Genomic DNA, 20,802 nt, shown 5'->3' on the forward strand with positions numbered 1-20,802 from the left:
ACCCAAATTACGAGACCTCCCTCCTCCCTATCTCACCGAATCAAGAGGGGAGGGGAGATGGGCGTGGAGGGAGGGAGGGCGGGCGGCCAGGAGGCGGAGGGCGGATGAGGAAGAGGATGAGGAAGGGGGCCAGTTGCATCCCACTTTCACAATGGAAAAGTGAAACGCACAAGCGCACCCAACCTCTCCAGCCCTCCCCGCCTGCCTCGCTCCCCTCCGCCCGTCCCCTCCCTTCCCTTCTGCGCCTCCCCGTGAGCGCCAGCGCTGCACAGAGGAACTCTCCGGAGAAGGAGGGCTAGGAGGAAGCGGCGCCGGAGCGCGCAGGGCTTGCCGCCGCCGCTGCTACACAGGCTGCCGGAGCGAGCCCGCCGCGCGCCGCCCTACCCGCTCTCCTTCCCGGGCGAGCCGCGGGGATGAGGCGGCTGCGGGAGCCCGAGCGCGCGCAGGAGCCGCCGCCGCCGCCCGCGTCTCCGTCGCCGCGCGCCTAAGCTGCCGCCGCCGCCGCCGCCGCCGCCGCCGCCGCGCGCCCTGCCCGGGGGCGGCCCCCGCAGCCCCATGGAGGTCTCCCGGAGGAAGGCACCGCCGCGTCCCCCGCGCCCCACCGCGCCGCTGCCCCTGCTTGCCTATCTGCTGGCGCTCGTGGCGCCCGGCCGGGGCGCGGACGAGCCCGTGTGGCGGTCGGAGCAAGCCATCGGAGCCATCGCAGCAAGCCGGGCGGACGGCGTGTTCGTGGCGAGCGGCAGCTGCCTGGACCAGCTGGACTACAGCCTGGAGCACAGGCTCTCGCGCCTGTATCGGGACCAAGCGGGCAACTGCACTGAGCCCGTCTCGCTGACGCCCCCCGTGCGGCCCCGGCCGGGGAGCAGCTTCAGCAAACTGCTGCTGCCCTACCGCGAGGGGGCAGCCGACCTCGGGGGGCTGCTGCTCACTGGCTGGACCTTCGATCGTGGCGCCTGTGAGGTGCGACCCCTGGGCAATCTGAGTCGCAGCTCCTTGCGCAGCGGCACCGAAGTGGTGTCGTGTCACCCGCAGGGCTCGACGGCCGGCGTGGTGTACCGCGTGGGCTCCCAGAACCGCTGGTACCTGGCGGTGGCCGCTACCTACGTGCTGCCTGAGCCCGAGACGGCGAACCGCTGCAATCCGGCGGCCTCTGACCGCGACACGGCCATCGCGCTCAAGAACACTGAGGGGCGCAGCCTGGCCACGGAGGAGATGGGACGCCTCAAGCTTCGCGAGGGCGGGGGCAGCCTGCACTTCGTGGACGCCTTTCTCTGGAACGGCAGCGTCTACTTTCCCTACTACCCCTACAACTACACAAGCGGCGCCGCCACTGGCTGGCCCAGCATGGCGCGCATCGCGAAGAGCTCTGAGGTGCTGTTCCAGGGCCAGGCGGCCTTGGACTGCGGCCACGGCCACCCCGACGGCCGCCGCATGCTGCTCTCCTCCAGCCTGGTGGAGGCCCTGGACGTCTGGGCGGGCGTATTCAGCGCGGCCACTGGGGAGGGCCAGGAGAGGCGCTCCCCCGCCACCACGGCACTCTGCCTTTTTAGGATGAGTGAGGTCCAGGCGCGCACCAAGAGCTGCAGCTGGGACTTCCAGGCCGAGAACCACTGCGTAAGTCCTGCCCCCGGGACGCTGCGGGGAGCGCCCCTGCTGCGGGGCCGCCGGGGAGGTAGTGGGGAGGGAGACCGGGTTGATATTTGTCAGGTCCCGGTGGCCGCCTGACGGTCTCTGAGACCTCGGGCTACCCTAAAGCACGGCCAGAGGCCCGCAAAGGGAGTGTAAAAAGGAAGGTGGAAAGGGTAGGAGTTAGGCTCAAAACTCTGGTGATTGCATCCCACTGTCATCGTTCTCTGTACAAACGTGGACGCTTGTTTGGGTTTGAGCCTCTCCAGGGAGCCTCTAGTCGCTCCCCCAGGTGTGTGGTCTTGGTTGGCTTGTGGCTTTGACCTTTTTCCTCAACAGGGTTACCAAACTCAGTGCCCTAGGCAGAGAAGCCATCGAACCTAAAAGACTTGCCACACCCCAGCCTTTCTGCCCCTCTTCAGCACGTGTGATGTGGTCTGAAGGGTTGGTAGCCTGCTCATCATGGGCCAGTGCTACCCTGGAACAGAGGCTCAGGCTTGAGGGAACAGAACCCTGAGCGTGACCCAGTGCAAGGGGGTGGGGCTGTGGCTCTGCTGAGGGTATGGTTGTGGTCTCCAGCTGAGGGGAGAGGCTGGAGAGGTGGAGGTGGCTTTGTGGGTAAAAGCTTAACCTGGAGGGGAGAGCAAGAGAAAGTGTTGGGAGTGCTACAGGCAGTTTCTGGGCTCCAGATTGCTGGTTCATGGGGCCCAGAGGCACCACCCAACCAGGCAAACGGCAGAGGTTCCCCCTGGGTTCCCAGGGCAGCCACAGCTTGACTCTTGAGATTGGCATTTCTTTGACTGGAAAATAAAAGCGGCGGTTCAAGAGGGTCCAGTTGATGGGGATTACGGAGCCATTGTGCACTTCTCTGGGGCGGTTTTCCTTCCAAGGCTGCTGGCACATCAACTCTACATATGGCTCCTGAGAGGGGAGCCTGCTGAGTGCCTCCTTTATAACTGGACAGAAATCAAAGAGCAGAAATTAACGGCTACAGGTGTTGCCATTGTTTTGGTATAAAATGCGTCAGAGAGGAAGGGGAGAAGTCTCCACTTGGAAAAATGTGTTGCGTTGGTACATTTGTTGTGTAAGCATAGAGGGGATGTTGGATTTAAGGTTTATTTATAAGTGTATGAAAAGACACCCCCACTCCCCTTCACACCCAGAGCACATCTTACCAAATATTAGCCCTATTATCCAGAAAGAAAAAACAGATCTTTTGCAAGGCCCCTTAGAATGATCATTTGCTTCTTCCTCCTTGCCCGTCAGTTGTGTGCTGGGGCACACACATAAGGCCTTCATTTAGTTACTAATATAATTATGTTAAAGCATGAATAACACATCCTGCTAAATGTGTTCATCTTGCTATACAAGTACAATTTAATATTTAATACCTGTCTTCATGAGCTCTGTATTATCTGATAGTTTAATTTTGGCAAAAAATCGTTGCCTTTGACTTCTTGGCTGAAAGACTTGAGAGTACCCCCATATATTACTTTGTGTCGAGTTTGAGGCATACTTGGTCTCTGGGGTTAATGACAAGACAGCTCGGAGGCCCGCAGCAGGTGATAACAGTAGAAGTCCAAGCTTTGCCATCTGACAGCTGTGTAGATGTGTGGAGCCAAAACATTTCTCTTGACTGCCTCTCTCTCTACCCCTTGCATCCTGGAGGACTTAGTTGCCTTTCAATCCCAGCAGGCACCCTGAATGCACTCAAGAGCCACATTATGGCTCAATCAGGTGTTCCTACTTTCACTGGGATGAGGGGAAGGGAAAGTCAGAGCTGTTTATCGTATTCACAGGGAGCTCCTGGGAGCTAGCTGCCCATTGGTAAATCAAGGAAGGGACAAACACATGCTGCTAAAAAAATCTGGAATTGGAAAAATAAATAATTAACATAGGTTGCTCCACAGCATTTCTTGCTGCTGTTATTTATTGAGAACTCCCGGTGTGCTCAGAGCTGTGTATTCTGAGAGACGGGGTCTCTACCCCCTGAGCTTGTCATCCAAGTTAAATAATATACTCTGGTTCAAACAATAGTGTATCATGGCTGCACAGGTGGGAGCTTGGAGTTTTGCATTTTTTTTTCATTTAAGTAAATTCCTTACTGCTCGTATGCATTAAAAAGCCTTAATGGAATTGAATTTCAAGGGGTTTGGGGGAAAAAAAAGGTCATTCTGATGAAAAAAGCTGACAGTTTTCTAACCTATTAAATAGATAGATAAGATACTTCAACAAATATTTGTTTGATGCCTGCTAGTGTACACAGCGCTCTGTGCTGGGTGCCACTGATTTTGTCACTGAAAGGACAATAGCAGGTGGCAATCCCATTTAATGGGGTTATGGGATCAGTGTGCCCCTGTTGTCTCTCAGAACAATGATGTCATTTGATTGTGTGTGTTCTGCATTTTATTTTCAGGTTTTCAGTGTTTCGGGAAAAGAATGCTGAATTATAAGTGCCTAAAACAGGAGACAAAACTTGAAACACTCTAGAGGGAGTCTCAGTAGATGCTTACAGTGATTCCTTTAGAGCAGACACAGTAATTTTAACAGTAATTCACAGGCAGCAAGGCACAAGCGGCTAGATTTGCTTGCCTTCTGCTCCTACTGGATGACTGTCTCTTATTTTCCATCTTCAGTCAGCCACGCGTAGTAGAGTGACAGGAGTGACTGGGTTGTGTTTTCTCGTTTCTTGGTTCTCTTATCTTTTGACAGCTGATTCTCTTCCCTTCAGCGTCTCCTGCTAAGGATTAATTTACAAGATGCTTGTGCAGTGAGTGTGCACTCAGCCATTCACACACTGGACCATTACTTTTTTTGTCTTGCCTCCAACTTTGAATCCCTTTCCACAACTATAGCAGGTTAGCTTCAGCCTGCAGAAGTGCCAAGGCAGCCAATTTCTATAGCCCTTCCATGATAACCCTAACAAATATTTGTATGGCACTTCCCCATATTTTGTTTCTTTTGAGCCCCTCATCAAGTCTAAGGTTGATTCTATGAGGAAGATTCCTATGTACCTGATGAGGAAGCTCGAGATCAGTTAAGGAACTTGCTCAAGATAGCAAGTGAGCATCAGAGCCTCCCGCTTAAACCCAGGTCTCGCAATATCTACTTCTGTATTCTTTCCAGCACTCTGGTGCTTCTCAAACTTTCCCTTCAAAGTCCTCTAATTAGAGGCAGCATCCAACCTCCCCTAGGATGTGGGGTTGAGGCTAGAGGGTGCCCCTTGAAGTGTGTTTTAAAACTTAATGTGTTTTTTTTTTTCATTCTGTTCCATACCATATCTATGTGCTAGGTTAACATAAAAAGTGTATGTTGTAAATTATGGTCAGGTTAATTTAACTTTCTCTTATCTCTGAACTCCTGCTACTGTTGGCACACCAATACGCTGGTAGAAAAGTGTGTGTATTTGAGTTTTGAAGTCTGACTGTTCCAGACTGTTTGGCTGCCATAGTTGGGTCCTGGGGTTGCTTTTGTTTTAAACATGGTGGCCACCCTCTCTGCAGACGTGGAGAGTGGTGTATTTTCTTACTGTGTTGGCCAATAGGACTGATTCTTCTAGTTCATTCTATCCCTTGTGGGGAGACACACCCCCTTCTTCCTCACTCACATAATCCCAAAGCCTGACATAATTTAACTGTCATGCAGACAACCACAGAACACTCACATGCTCTCCAACAGACAGTAAGCCAAGACACTTCTCGCCACTGTGTGCAGAAGTGACGTCCCTGGACCACTCGGCAATGCAGCCTTGTTGACCTCAAAATCCGCAGTCTTCCTGTGTTGTTTATTTCTCCTTTAATTTCTGTTACGAGCCTGTCTAGCCACTTTGCAATCTCTAGACTAGATGATGAATTTTACCCCCATACACATATCTGATATGCAATGGGGGATTTAAAAACCTCAACACCCACTTAGAAAGTGGGGAAAAGCAATCATAGGTACTGCTACTGGATAGTTATGATGGCAGGCTTTGTGCTAAGCACTTTATGTGCCTTATTTTTGGTTGATTCTCATAATCACCGTATGGGGCAAGTAGTTACTATTATGGTTTTATGATGAGAGATGGAGACCTAGAGAGCTTGGGTTAGGCTTCACAACTGGTGAAGGGCAGATGATTTAGAACCTGGATGGTCTCTCTTGAGGACCTGAGCTTTTAACACACTGCCATGGACAGTCCAGCACCACAAACATTGGGTTCTGGTGTTAGTCCTGTCCTGCATGGAGCAATCTAGGCTCTTGTGACTGCTCTGATGAGATCAGCTATTTGCGGACATAAGGCAATAGAACAGAGAATCCTTGAGTGTGAACTGAGTTTCTGGGTCTGCATATTTGAATACCTGATGTTCAGACTCTGGGAGGGTTGTAGTTTCTCAGTTGTCAATTTGTGGACAGTATTGGCACTCTTTGTATGCGGGCTTATAAACAACCTCAGAGAGAACCATGGGACCTTGAAAGACCTCCTGGTTTTCATTCGTGGATACAACCTAGCTCATAAACTAAATCCAGAGATTTAAATCCTAAGTCTGGCTTACTGGCACTCTTGTCTTTATTAGTGGCCACAATTAAAATATAAGTCCCAGAAGGTCAGAAACCTTGTAACATTTTGTTCTCTGTTGAACCCAGAGTACCTAGCATAGTATGTTAAGAATAGTTTAAGAATAATATATGTTGAATTAATAAATGAATGCAATTGGAGGATCGTGTTGGAAATGTTTTCTATACTTAGCAGCAACACTTTCCTGAATCTGGCCACCTCATACTCCCTTAACCACTGTCTAAGGTCTGATGTGTTGGGGCCTCTCTTTTTCCTAGTCTTATGCTGTCTGGCATCCTCCACTTCTCTAGCTCTTCCCATAAGTCTCCATTCACTGGACTAGCCAGGCTTCTGGTCTTGCCAATCTGGGAGTTAACTTTGACCTTAGAAACTCAGCATGGTTGGAACTTCTATGGTATAAGTTATTAATGTGAGTGATTTGAGTGATTATGCCTTTCAGTGCCAAGAGGAAAGGGCTTTATGCTGTAGGACTGTGGTTCTCAAAGTGTAGTCTTTAGACCAGTAGCATCAGCATCATCTGGGAATTTGCTAGAAATGCAGATTCCTGGGCCCCACATCAGACTTCCTAAATCAGAAACTCTGAGAGTGGGGGGGTAGGAAGCTGTGTTTTAATAGGCTCTCAAGCTGATTCTAATACGATTCAGGTTTTAGAACCACTGCTGTAAGGCAACAGAATTTTCCTTGTATTGCAGCTGAGGTACCTGGGATAAGAAGTGTGCCTTTTTTTCATTGTAGCTTTACTCAGGGTTAAATAAAGTAACCAATTCATTCCACCACCCACATATTCCTTACTTTCTTCTAATTGCTCAGAGGAGATACCTAGGAAAACTTCTAAACTCTCACCATTTTTGAGCTTAAAATTTGAGTCTCAAGAACCTATAGGTCATAGTTTAATTAGCTCCTTTACTCTTGCATACAACAGTCTATTTGTGTTTCATTCCAGGATGTGGGGGGAGAGTTCTAGAGTCTTCCACCGTGCTGCATATCAGAACCAGTCCCACACACCAAAATTCTCTCCAAGGGTCTACTCTTTACAACGTCAAACCTGATACCAATTTCTATCCTAATCAGGCACAGTTGGTGGCACAAAACAGAGATCTACATAAACAAGCTCAAATAAGGTGATGGGGAATTCAGTGGATAGGAGCAGTGCTGTGCAGTGTGCAGTGGCTGCACGCACAGACTCTGGGGCCAGGTCAGTGGCACCAAAGCTGCCGCTTTCCAGTTGTGTGACCTTGGACAAATTATTTAACCTTTCTGTGCCTTGGTTTCTTTATCTATAAATGGGAACCCTATTTGCTTTGTGGGAATTTGGTCTGGATTAAGGAGTTACTGTGTATAGGATGAACACTACTTGACCTTTAGTAAATGCTATGTATTTACTGTTATCACCATCATAATTATTAATAATTTTAGGATGGGGCTCTCTGATACAGAGTTGGGAGGAGGTTCTGGACTCAAGGCAGCTGGAAGGTGCTCAGCAGCAAGAAGTGTGATGGATGCTTATTCTGAGGTTTCATTATCACCATGACAGCCTGGCTGCTTCCCTCCGTCCTGCTACCAATTGGCTACCTTTGCTCCCTTAAACGTCTGCCCCTCACCGCCTCCACCTGAGTGTGCTTCAGCCTGACTTGATCCCCACTCTACCTCTCAGCAGCATTTAACCATCTGCATCTGCTACCAGCTGGCAACAATTTTGTACATTATTTAGTTCAAATTGCCAGGAAAGAGATAGGATGGGAACCAGCTCATCTCTTCACTCCAGATGATGAGCCCTAGTTCAAGGTAGGGATTTGTTGCCCTTGGGTCAGGTACTGACCCCTGGTCCAATCAGAAGAAGGAAGACCATGATGGTCCCCAGTAAGTGGTGTGGGCAGATTCCCTTGGAGTGGAATGGAATAATAGAAGAGCTACACCGTGACCACTGTGTTGACCACAATAGCATGGTACCATCTTTACCTCACTTCAAGCTTTTTGATTACCTCTGTCTTCCTTGAACATATGGTGGCACTTCACTGATGAACACTGAGACCTGCTCTCAGAAATCCCAAAGTCTGCTGGGGAACAATTTATAGGCACCATGGGTCTAACCTGTTTGTGGGAGCAGGGGAATGGTAGTAGTAAGATTTTAATCACTTGTGCTCATAGTTTTTCTTAGCATTTTCATCAAGATAAAAAATTAAAACTAACTTACATACTGTCTCAAAACCCAACAGAATTGTGATGTATGTTTCACAGTTTCTGTAGTTGATTCTTATACAGGTTTGACTGTTTACTCAATAGTTACATGGAGGGCTCTCCTCAGAGGAGTGATGAGGGAGATTTGACTCCAGCAATCCCCACTCCACCTCTCTGACCAATGCTCTTATGCAAAAGTCAGCAGAATTTTTCTGTGAATGTCGGATCATCAATATGTCAGGCTTTGCAGGCCACACAGAGTCTGTTGCCTCAACTCTGCTACTGAAGTGTGAAAGCAACTATAGGCAATAGATAAATGAACCAGCACAGTGATGTTCCAATAAAATTTTGTGGACACAGGATCTGAATTTCCTGTATAATTTTCACTTGTTACAAAATATTCTTCTCTTGATTTATTTTTCAACCATTTAAAAATGTAAAAACTATTCTTAGATTGGGGGGCCATTCAAAATAACAGGCAGCAGGCTAGATTTGGCCCACAGCTGGTAGTTTGCTGACCCCTGCTGTTACAGAAAGGGTGAGAGTAAAACCTTTGTGCTGGAAGATGTCACATGAGATGTAGCAAAAAGATTCCGTTTAAGCCCCAAGAAGGAGCATCAGGCTCGGCGTAGGAGGACCTGGGAGGCTTCAGAGATGTGCTGCTGGAGCCACAGCTTGAAGTCCAGTGAAGAAGGCAAGGGAGGGAGTTCCAGAGAGAGGGCACAGCTTGTGCACAAGCAGGAAGTTGAATAAGCTGGTGAACCGCAGGTAGCCCACCCTGGCTGGGGGGTGTCCAGAAACAAGTGTGCAGGGCCAGATGGCGAAGGGTTTAATGAGAATGGCAGAGGTAGCTGGATTTTATCCTGATGGTCAGTCGTTTTCAGACTTTCCAAACCTGATCTTTAAAATAAGTCTTAACCAGAAGCTCCCAGTATGTTAACAAATCATCATTGACCTGCTATTCTGGGTGATGCTGTTGCCAAGTGCTGGGACTCGGGGTGAAGCTGGGGTTGGGAGGTTCCCAGCATCCTGCAACTCACCCCATCCTCACCCATGCCTGTCCCTGAAGCATCTCAAAGGAACTTTTAGGACTCTGCTGAGCAGGGTGTGAAAACCATGGCTTATGGCTGATAGTGGTTAACAGTAGGGCTCAAAGCAGGCATGATCCAACTGTGTTCTAGAGAAATCACTCAGAACGCATGAGGCAAGATGAGAGGCCAAACAACTGATTAGGATAATCACTGGTGCACACAAATAGTTTTTTAATATGCTTTTATTGAAGTATAGTCAGTTTATAATGTATGAATTTCTGGTGTACAGCATAATGCTTCAGTCATACAGGAACATACATATATTCGTTTTCATATTCTTCTTCACTGTAAGTTACTACAAGATATTGAATATAGTTCCCTGTGCTATACAGTATAAACTTGTTGTTTATCTATTTTATGTAATTAGTTAGTATCTGCAAATCTCAAGCTCCCAATTTATCCTTTCCCACCCTTTTCCCCAGTAACCATAAGTTTGTTTTCTATGTAAGTCTGTTTCTGTTTTGTAATTAAGTTTGTGTCTCTCTCTTTTTTTTTTTTTAAGATTCCACATATGAATGATATCATATGGTATTTTACTATTTCTGTCTTACTTCACTTCGAATGACATTCTCCAGGTCCATCCATGTTGCTGCAAATGGCATTATTTTATTTTTTATGGCTGAATAGTATTCCATTGTATAAATATACCATAACTTCTTTATCCAATCATCTGTCAATGGACATTTAGTTTGTTTCCATGCCTTGGCTATTGTAAATAGTGCTGCTATGAACATTGGGGTCTATGTGTCTTTTTGAATTAAGGTTCCCTCTAGATATATGCCCAGAAATGGGATTGCTGGATCATATAGTAAGTCCATTTTTAGTTTTTTGAGAAATCTACATACTGTTTTCCGTAATGGCTGCACCTTACTACATTCCCACCAGCAGTGTAGGAGGGTTCCCTTGTCTGCACACCCTCTCCAGCATTTATTGTTTGTGGACTTTTTAAGTGTTTGGCCATTCTGACTGGTGTGAGGTGATAACTCATTATAGTTTTGATTTGCATTTCTTTGATAATTAGCCATATTGAGCATTTTTCCATGTGCCTATTGGCCATTTGTATGTCTGCATCGGAAAATTGCTTGTTTAGGTCTTCTGTCCATTTTTGGATTGGGTTGTTTGTTTTTTTTCTTAAGTTGTATGTGCTGTTTATATATTCTGGAAATAAGCTCTTGTCTGTCTCATCTTTTACAAATATTTTCTCCCATTCTGTAGATTGTCTTTTAGTTTTGCTTATGGTTTTCTTTGCTGTGCAAAAGCTTTTAAGTTTAATTAGGTCCCATTTGTTTATTGTTGCTTTTATTTCTATTGCCTAGGTAGATTGTGCTAGGAGAACATTGCTGAGATTTATGTTGGATAATGTTTTGCCTATGTTTTCTTCTAAGAGGTTTATAGTGTCTTGTCTTATGTTTAAGTCTTTAAGCCATTTTGAGTTAATTTTTATGTGTGGTGTGAGGGAGTGTTCTAACATCATTGATTTACATGCAGCTGTCCATTTTTCCCAACACCATTTGCTGAAGAGACTGTCTTTACTCCATTGTTTGTTCTTGCTTCCTTTGTCAAAGATTAATTGACCAAAAAGTCTTTGGATTTATTTCTGGACTCTCTATTCTCTTCCATTGATCCATGTCTGTTTTTGTACCAATATTATGCTGTTTTGATTCTTGTAGCTGTGTAGTATTGTCTGAAGTCTGGGAGGGTTATTTCTCCAGCACATTCTTTTTCTTCAGTAATGCTTTGGCAATTCTGGGTCTTTTGTGATTCCATATAAATTTTAGGATTATTCTAGTTCTGTGAAAAACGTCCTGGGTAATTTGATAGGGATCACATTCAATCTGTAGATTGCTTTGGGTAGTATGGCTATTTTAACTGTATTAATTCTTCCAATCCAAGAACATGGGATATTTTCCATTTCTTTAAGTCATCTTTAATTTCCTTAGTGTTTGATAGTTCTCTGCATATAAATCTTTCACTTCCTTGGTCACAAATACTTCTTGAGTTCCTTTTATGTGCCAAGCACTGTGTGAAAATATTTCCATCAGTAGTAAATAGAGTTGACAATAAAATATGTAGCAAAGGAAGTTATTTCCGTATTGAAATGATAGCTGGCACTTCTAGAGCAGCTGCTTTGCATTGAGTATTGTTCTAAGGAAACACTTCCCCAATATTAATGCATTGAATCCTCACCATAGTCTTAAGTGATGAGTAATGTCATTAATTCCATTTTACAAATAAAGAAACTGAGGCACAGGCTCAGATTTGGGCTATGGAGGAAATAAGAGGATGTAACAGCTGTGTTAGTTAGTTAGTTGAGGTGTTGGGGAAGGTTGCATCTTTAAGGTTGCATTGACACCAAGAAGATGAGAAAGGATGGTTGCAGACATCCCCATGGAGAGCTGGGAAGTGAGCACTCCAAGCAGACTGGGGAGCAGAGCCTCAAAAGGGGAAATGACTTGGTCATTTTGAAGAACAAAGGCCAGTGCAGTTGAGTTTAGGGAAGTGGCAGGGTCAGGGCCAGGGAAGGTGGGGGAGATGGGAGAATATTAGGAGAGGAGGTTGGGGAAAGAAGCAGCAGCCAGTCTTGTAGGCCTTGCAGGCTGTGGGAAGGAGATTTATATTTTTTTCCTCAAAGCTTAGAAGGGCCTTTGAAAGGAAGTGAAATGACTGGATTTGAATTCCTAAATCGTGGTTACCCTGTGGGGAGTGGATGAAACTTGGCCCCAGAGGAGTCAGGAAACTTGCAGGAGGTTCTGAAGTAGAAATAATGGCCCTTTGAGTTAGAGTGGTGCCACAAAGAATGTGGAGAGAACTGGTTCCCATGGGTGACAATCATCCAACTCAGGGATGTTGGAGACCTGAACTGGGAGGGCGGCAGTAAGGGTGGAGAGGAGGGATTAGATGAAATAGGCTTTTAAGACATAGAATTGAGAGGTGTTGGTGACCAGTTGGTTTAATTTTTATTGCTTTTTAGATACGTTTGGAACAGCCAGAAATAACAACTAAGCAAGCAGTTGGCAATGAAGTCAGGAACTGGTCAGCCTTTGTGGAGGGCCTGCCATGTGTCAGGCCTTGTGTTGGGCTCAACATGGTGCTGTTGGGGCTGTAAGTGCCTTGAGGGGCGTGGCCAGGCGTGTCTCATCCTTGTTTCCCAGGCATCCATAATGCCATTTAATGCACGGTGGGCCCTCAATAAACCTTCGTTGAACTGGAGAGAATGTGCTCTCTGTCTAGTGGAGGAGATGTGCTGAGGGGACGCACAGTGCAGTCAGAGCTTCCCAAGTCCCTGGAGCTGTGTTTATAGGAAGCCTGGAGGGAAGATTCCTCACCGATGAGGCTGGAATCCTGGTCTGTCCCTTCTGCCCTGCAACATGGTCTTGGAAGAGTCCACTTGAGAAGTGTGTTCTCTAACACACCAGCTGCTCCTAATTTTTCTACATTGACATCCTTCTGAGGCTCCTTCTCCGTCAGGGACTGGTTTTAGAAATTGGATTCCTCGTGCTGCCCTTGCTTCTCTAAGGCAGCAGGAGGGCGAGGTAGCCCAGAGCGTTGTCACCCTGTATCAGCCTCCTGTGCTTGGCAACATCTCTGTGCCCCTAACCCAGGGGTTCCTCACTCTATTGAGCCCTTGTGCTGTGGGTGTTGGGTGAAGCCTGTAGATCCCTCCTCAGAATAATGGTTTTAAACACATACAATTAAAAAAAAAAAAGAGAGTTGCAAAATGAACCAATTATATTGATATACAGATATATCAAAATGTATTTTCCAATTTCAGATAGAGCAATACATCTTAACACATTAAATAGCAAGATCTAGGAGTGGTAACTACCATAATTTCAAAGCAGAGATAAGCACAAACGATATTTTGAGATACCTCGGACAACTATAAAATGATACAAAAATATCTGATTTCTTTTAGTGACAGAGTCGTAAGTTCAGTTAATATGACTGTGGCCTGCATTCATAATTAAAGGAGATGTGAAATTAAATCATTTAGAGTTCGCTGAAATAGGATTTGTTTTTCTCATCCAGTTTCCTGGATCCTGTGAATTCTAGCCATGAGCCATGGATGTCAGTGGAGCCCCCACCCCAGCTACTCACTCAGTTACTGTGTGTTTCAGGCACCAATGACAAAATGTTACATTTTATTTCAAAACTCATTTGATTGGCTTATTTTGACAATAGGGAGTTTAGTCCCATCGGTATTTTACAGGTCAAGGACTTGGCCAAGAGCTAAGTGCTCCCTAAATGGATGGGATGGAGTGGGTGGGTGGGTAAAGATGCCTTAAAAAGGTTAAAGGTTAAATAACTTCTTAGAGATTCACAGCTCATAAGTAATAGAGCTTGAACTTGAACCCATTTTTTTTTACCCTAAATCTCTTGTTCTTTCTCTTCCATGCTACCACTATGTTTTTACTTTAAAGAGTTAGTTCAAGGCAAGGCCTTGTTCATAAATTATACCATTCTAATCATGAGAAAAGAACAGTCCCATTATTCTTTGCTTTCGTTAGAGAATACCAAAATACCTAAAGTATTTTGTTTTCCTCTGAGAGCCTCATTTTAAGTACACTGAGTCTGTAGACTGTCTATAGACTGAGATGGCAAAAGACCCAGAAACTGTCTCTTCCAAGCTGTCAATGAGCTATGGATATGCAATTTAGAGAAAGCCAAGCTACATGGTAGTAGGAGTAGGTAGGTTGGTATTGTTCCCCAAGGCAGAACCAAGGCCCAGTGTTTACCAGGGGCAAATTTTGGCTCAGTGGAAGAACTCTGAAATGATTAGACTTACTTAGCAATGTACCAGGATTGCCTGGTGAGATATTGACTGAAAGCATTCAAACATTGATCCATGTGTTTATTCATTCATTCAATAAATGTTCATTGACAACTTACTCCATGCCAGATTCTGAGGTATATGCTGCATTCAGAGTGTAGAATAAGATAAACTATTGTAGGGCTTAGGGTCTCCGGGGAGACAGACATTGAATGAAAAAAATTTAAGCAATGTAATTATTTTCAAGGAAACAAATGGAGTGTTATGGCTCAGAATAACAACTGAGGTAGGGATAGGAAGATCTATAGTGATGTGTCCATGAGAAGGTAACACTGAACTTGAAACACGAAAGATTAAAGGGGAAAAAAAGCCTACAAAGAGTGAAGAGAAGGGAGAATAGAAGAACAGCATGTGCAAAGGCCCTGAGGCAGAAAGATGGCAACATGTTAAAGAGTCTTGAGAGAAAGATACTGTGGGAACTGAAGCAGATTAAAGGAGAATGGAATAAGCAATGAGTCTGAAGAAGCAGGCTGATCAGGTAGGACTTGGAGAGGCATTTGGATTTAATTTTAAGTTTTGAAAGCCGTTGAAGAATTTTAGGCAAAGAAGTATCATGGCCTATCGTATATTTTAAAGACTTACTCTGGCAACTAGGTGGAAAATAGATTGTAGGTTGAAAGAGACCAGGAGGCTCTTTCAGTAGATCGGGAACAAGATGATGGGGGTTTGAACTGGGTGGAGACCATGGAGATGGAGAAGGTAGACTTGAGTTTGTTGGGAAGTTTAGCTGAGATTTGTCATGCATTGGATGTGAAGAGTGATGGAAAGAGAGAAACTGAGGGTGGTTGGTGGTGCCATTCACCACGATGGAGAAGATAGCGAGGAAGGGGGAGGAAAGAGGTGTCTAAATAACCATTTTCCAGAAACTGAAGCCTTGTGATAGATTCCATTGGTTCTCAAAGAAGATGATGCCACTTATTTAGAGGGTATTTAGAAATGTGGGGGAGGGAGTTTTTGCAATAGTCTAAATGATGCAGGCGGCCAGTGGCATTTCGTGGACAGTAATCAAGGATGCTAAAAGTCCTACATCACGAAGGGCAGCCCCCATAATGAAGAAATATCTCCTCTAGAACACCAGTAGCTTCCTCGTGGAAAAACATTGGTGGATTGAGTCTCTCGCAACTCTAAGAATTTAGGAAAATGCATTTTTTTTTTACACTATCAGCCATTCATATATTTTTGTGAATTGTTTGAGTTAAGGAGTCTTTTCATAAGTAATTGACTGAAATTAGCCACAAGTAGGGATGGAGATTTAGATGGGGGATAGGGGTGTAAAGCAGGCAAAAGGAAGGATAAATCTTGGAGAATGGGACTTTGGTGGTAGGTAGGGCTGGGAGGCTGGAGGATACTGGGATCCTGAGAGGGAGGGAAACAGGTGGAGCATGTGGGAGGGTGTGAAATACAAACTTTCCACTTCACATGTTTCCTGTGGCTCTACTGCACGCTCCCCCCCACCCAACCCACCCCACTTGCCTGGTGTAGAGGCTGCCTGGGTATGTCCCTAAACTTCCCTTTATTCCACCTGCTCACGTTGAACTTTTCCTTTTGATTATTTGAGTCCCCAAAGTAAATTCTTCCTTCAGATGGTCAGAGAGATACCATAAACTTAGAACCTGATCAATGCTGTATAGTCTAGAAGAATAAAGAAAAGTGACAGGAGCCTTAATGGCTAATAAAACCACCATCTAACTTGGGTGAATAGTTATTCTTTCTATTCTCTGGCGTGGTAAAAGATGGTTTTCTAATTATTTTCACAAATGATTTCATTTGGGCCTCACAACAATGTTAATAGGCAGGGCATGTGTTATTACTGGGTCCATTTTATAGATTTGGTTATTGAGGTTCAGGGACTTGCCAGTCAAGCTGCCTGTTAGGGACTGAATGGGCCAGAACTTGGGTGTAGGGCTCCTGCTGAGGTTTTCTAATGGCAAGTGGGCTCCTTGGTAGGTAATAGGAAAGGATGAAGAAACTGCTTCAAAGAAGTGTGTGCCAAAGAGGAGCAGACTGCAGAATCAACTGCCCAAAATGCAGATTATCAGTGTGTGAGAAGTTCCTAGGCACCCAGGTGGGATTCGCCCTGGCCCTTTAAGGCAAAACCCAAATAAGGGAGTCCTTTTAGCACCTTGGGGGTCAAAGACCTGATTCTTGCTGGCTCCCCAACACCCGAGGCCCCATTTTTGTGCACATTTCCTACAGCTGTTCCCGTAATAGCTGCAGCGTGGCTGTGAGTGCCCTGTGTGAGCCTTGCTGAGTCAGGCCATCTTCTGGATGGTAGGGGCAGAGCCACATGTTACTTACGTTCAGAGTGGCATTCACACCCTAGAATACAGGGCTGGCGCCCCCTGGAGTTGTGTACTTCATACTGGGCGGGAGGGGATCAGCAGTCAATGAAAGATAGTATAAAGAAGCTACAGGAGGAGAAGCTGTTCCCTCATGATACAGCCACATGTGATATGGTTCCCTGTATACTCACACACACACTCTGACACACATCAGTGCTCACCTCTTCCCAGTAGCTTTGATTCCACTTTGGTGTGTCAAGCCCAAGGCTCTCTTTTTCAGCCCAAACGTCATTTGAGACAAAGTAGCTTCTCCCTCCAACTAAAAGAAGTTTCCCTCTGAGAGCAGGCTCAAGTGTAGGCGGGTCGTGTGGTTAGACATGGCAGGCAGGAGAAACAGAGTGACAACTCTGAGGGAACCGAGAAAGCCCAAAGGGGAGACAAGGTCTAGAGCTAAATCAAGATTGGATTTTGTCATGAAAGGCAGAACTGGCAAAAGCATCATTACAAGGCATTAACCTTGTTACACACAGAAGAACAAGCAGAGGCTGGGATTCAGAAATAAATTACACATAATAAACTAGACAGAATAGGCTGAGAGCAACATTAGCGATTATGCCCTGAGGGGAGAGAAGGGCAAGGCAGAAAATAGGCCAAAAAAAAAGTAAAAATAATCCCTGGACACAGGGGGCCCACTGCACTATTTCTCCCCTTTTTCTACTTGGCAACCTGGGTAGTAATTTCACTTTTGTGAGCAGGTTTCTCTGGAGCCTGTCTTTCTTTTGTTTTCATTTGCTGAAATGAGCAAAAGAGAGCCATTCAGAGGGTTCCTTTTTCCATTCACAGAGACCTGTCCATTTCTGTGCGTTTCCAGCACAAAAGAATCCATTTCCATTCAGCCAGAGCAGCCCTTGGAGTTTACGTGAGGTGCAAGCCCGCTCTTTCCTATTTGCTTCCAGACTCGCTCTTGTAATTGGCTACACAATCCTGACTGTGGCCAGGGCCCCCCAGAGGAACAAGCACTTGGATAGTTCCTGGTCCCTCATAGCTGAGGAAAAGCTCGAGTCTAGTGCCACGTACAATAGCTGTGACTCTCATTTCTTACACAGGGACTTGCTTTGGATTGTAAGTAACAGAAAACCTAATCAACAGCTGCTTAAACCGTGACATCTATTGTTAGTAAAAAGTTTAAAGGTTGGAAGTCTGTGCTCTGCAGTGTCCTCAAGAACCCAGGGTCTTTTTTCCTTCCCCTGCACCGATCTGTTGGTTTTCCTCTTCTATCTTGAATGTCCGAGAAGCAGAATGGTTGCTGCCACCCTGCCGGGATGGCCTCACATCACACATTTCAAAGGAAGGAAGTGAGGGAAGAGGGCACATGGGCATTCCTCAAGAGCCTCCTCTTATCAGGGAGGAAACTTACTCTGAGAAGCCCCTCCAGGGGAGTTCTTGCATCTTACTGGCCCAGACTGGACCACATGGCCACCCCTAGCTCTAAGGGGTAGGAAAGTAAGTACCAGGCAATGGGGAATGGGATTACTGTGTGGGTTAGACTGAGCATGGTTTCCCCAGGCTTGTGTTCATTGCTACCTGAACAAAATTAGGGCTTTGTGGCAAAGAAGAAGGTGGGAAAAACTGCCATGAGTGTGGCAGCAACTGTGTTTTAAATAAGGTCATGATAGTAAACGTGAATTGCACGTTACTATGTGCCAGACACTGTTCTAAGCTCTACTGAGGTTTGTATCCTAACCCATTCAGTCCTCATGGCGAGTCTGTGGCATAAATGCTGTTATCATCAGTTCCACTGTATAGCAGAGGAAACTGAGAAGTAAAATAATGTGCACGAAATTAGTTAAAAAGTGACAGAGCCAGGATTCAAAGCCTGGAGGCGCAGCTCACTACCCTATGCTGGCCTTATTAGTTGGAGTATTATAAAATACCCCAAGTAGCACATAGTAAGTGCAAGTTACTAATAATACCAGCTAACATGTATCAACATGTTACTATTGCTGTGATCATTATTATCTCTCCTTCATAACCACTGCCAATCAGGCACCATTGACCTTATTCACAGCTAAGAAAGCCAACCCCCAACAGGGTTCAATAAATTGCCAAGATCACTCAGTGGGTGAGAACCAACTAGGAATGCAAACCTAACCTCTCTGACCCCCTAGTCCCAAGTGCTTTGCTCTACGCCACCTGCTCTCAAGTTTGGGAACATTGATTTAATGGCTGTACTACTTACCTGTGCTATTATTGATCCAGGACTTAATTTGGAAAACTGCAATTATTGAGAAATAGTCAGAAGTCAGGGAAGGATAACTACAGAGGATGGGACAGTAATTTAGAAGCAATTTTCTCCTTGTTCCTTTTCAGCTTTTGAGCCACTTCTAGTTTTTTTGGAGCCCATCTTTCACAAACAGATGATCTCATCTCACCTCAGCAAAGGCTAACGGTGATGTCATGGTTCTTGGCTAATCTGAATAGCTACAGTTATAAAGCACCTACTGTATACCAGATATGGGAGGACACTGCCCCATTTGGTCCTTGTGGATGGATAATCAACAATCCACAGTCATTACTCTTTCTGAGTCGTGGGATGAGGGAGAATGGAGTCCTCTAGCCAAAGATAGTGACTTTAGAACATCCCAGATGTCCAGACAGATGACGTCCAATTCTCTGAGTTAAGCACTTCTGGGATGCTCAAATATTTAATAAAAATAAGATGTGTGGTCAGCTGATCTTAAGTTTGAACAATTCTGGTTTTATTTTAAAACAAGATGTGTGGTGTGATTTTAATTTTTTTTAAATCTAAAGGTCATATGATTTTTCTTCCTATGTTCATAGTCACGAGGTATCCTTATCTAAACAGTGATCTATTGTTCTGATTCTTAGACCCACAGATTTTTTTTAACTTCATTTTAATAGGACTGTTCCTCATCTTCCTTGACTGTGTGAAAAGTATTTTTTAACAGGAAAAAAAAATCTCTAATGGGCTTTCTAAAAATCTTCTTAAACTGAGTTCACTATGGAATATATTATGCAAATAAGTCACTTTCTCTTAGGTTATGACATCTCTTCCTTGAAAAGAGATCACGGCATTGGAGAAATCCTCGCTGCTTATCTTTTCCTTGCAGTGCAACTTCAACAAAGAGATATAGATGGCACTTTAAAGGCTTCAGAAATCAATTTAGTCCATGAATCCATTTAGTTTAGATGTTAATGAAACTTGGTGGGTTTAAAAATAATGAATACTTAATAAGACATAAATTGAAAGCCATAAACACTGTCGGCAATAATACAATGAAGTTAATAAGTCTTAGCCTCCCCTGCCCACCTCCCCCTCCCCAGACAGAGTGACACTAGGAGTTGTGGTGATGCTCACAGAAGTTTGCCAGCTCCCCCATTGGCTGAAACGTAAATGTGCCTTTGAAAACCTTAGTACAGTTGGGAACTGAGCTCTGGCAGATAAAGTCTGCTATCACACTGTGTTCAGTAGCTACAGAAGGCAACGACTCTTTCTAGCTCTGTATCTTCCAGAGATTTGTGTAACAAACTCGGTTTCCTGTCGTTGAAGGCAGGAAACAGCATGAAGTACTTCATGCCTTTAAACAAGAAAGAAAAAGACATTTTGGTCGACAACACTCTCTGCTCTGGGTTTAAAGAGGGGCTTTATTTTATGATCAGGAGTGAGCATGTGATTATATGAGCTCAGAGCCTGAGACCATACAAATGCCTTCAGGTTGGGAGTTACGCCTTTCGTTTCCTCTTCAAGAATATGGGCACCAGGTCGAGCCGTTGTGCTTGGTTCCTCTTTAGCTTTGTGGCTATGTCTTAACCACGATCCATGACTCTATCTTTCCCTCTTTACCCTCTGAATTAATTACCCTGTCTTTGAGTTAACACAGTGCACTCTTCTTGTAAGTCCAGAATCCCTCCTCTCTGCCATCGCACCCAATAGGATGATCCGTTTCACATCTTGGGAGATGGCTTGTTTAACCTCACAGAAGTCAGTCCCCTAGCTAAAATAAATTGTGGCATGATCCTGCAAACAGCCAAGTATGAGATTGTCTCCATCCCAATTCTGTAGTGGGCGCTTTCTTGGCAATAAAGTGGAACGCGGTTTCATATATCAGCTGGGGGAGTGTTAAATGCATGGCTAGCTCGCTGCTGGCAATCAATACATGCTAATACATAGTAAACAAATGGCTTTCTATGGGTTGGGCAAGCGTGGTGATTCTGCAG

At 45.3% G+C, this 20,802-nt stretch overlaps 1 protein-coding gene across 1 annotated transcript in view; it reads left to right on the forward strand.

The window, feature by feature from the left end:
* The first annotated feature begins 538 nt into the window (after positions 1 to 538).
* Positions 539 to 20,802, forward strand: part of PLXNC1 (plexin C1) — a 138,490-nt gene continuing 118,226 nt past the window's right edge. Inside the window, exon 1 of the mRNA XM_010989952.3 lies at positions 539 to 1,614. Within this exon, the coding sequence (XP_010988254.3) occupies positions 556 to 1,614 (1,059 nt within the window). The 5' untranslated portion in view covers positions 539 to 555. The remainder of the gene's footprint in view (positions 1,615 to 20,802) is intronic.

This window comes from Camelus dromedarius, chromosome 11, assembly GCF_036321535.1.
Source record: "Camelus dromedarius isolate mCamDro1 chromosome 11, mCamDro1.pat, whole genome shotgun sequence".
Classification (NCBI taxonomy): domain Eukaryota; kingdom Metazoa; phylum Chordata; class Mammalia; order Artiodactyla; family Camelidae; genus Camelus; species Camelus dromedarius.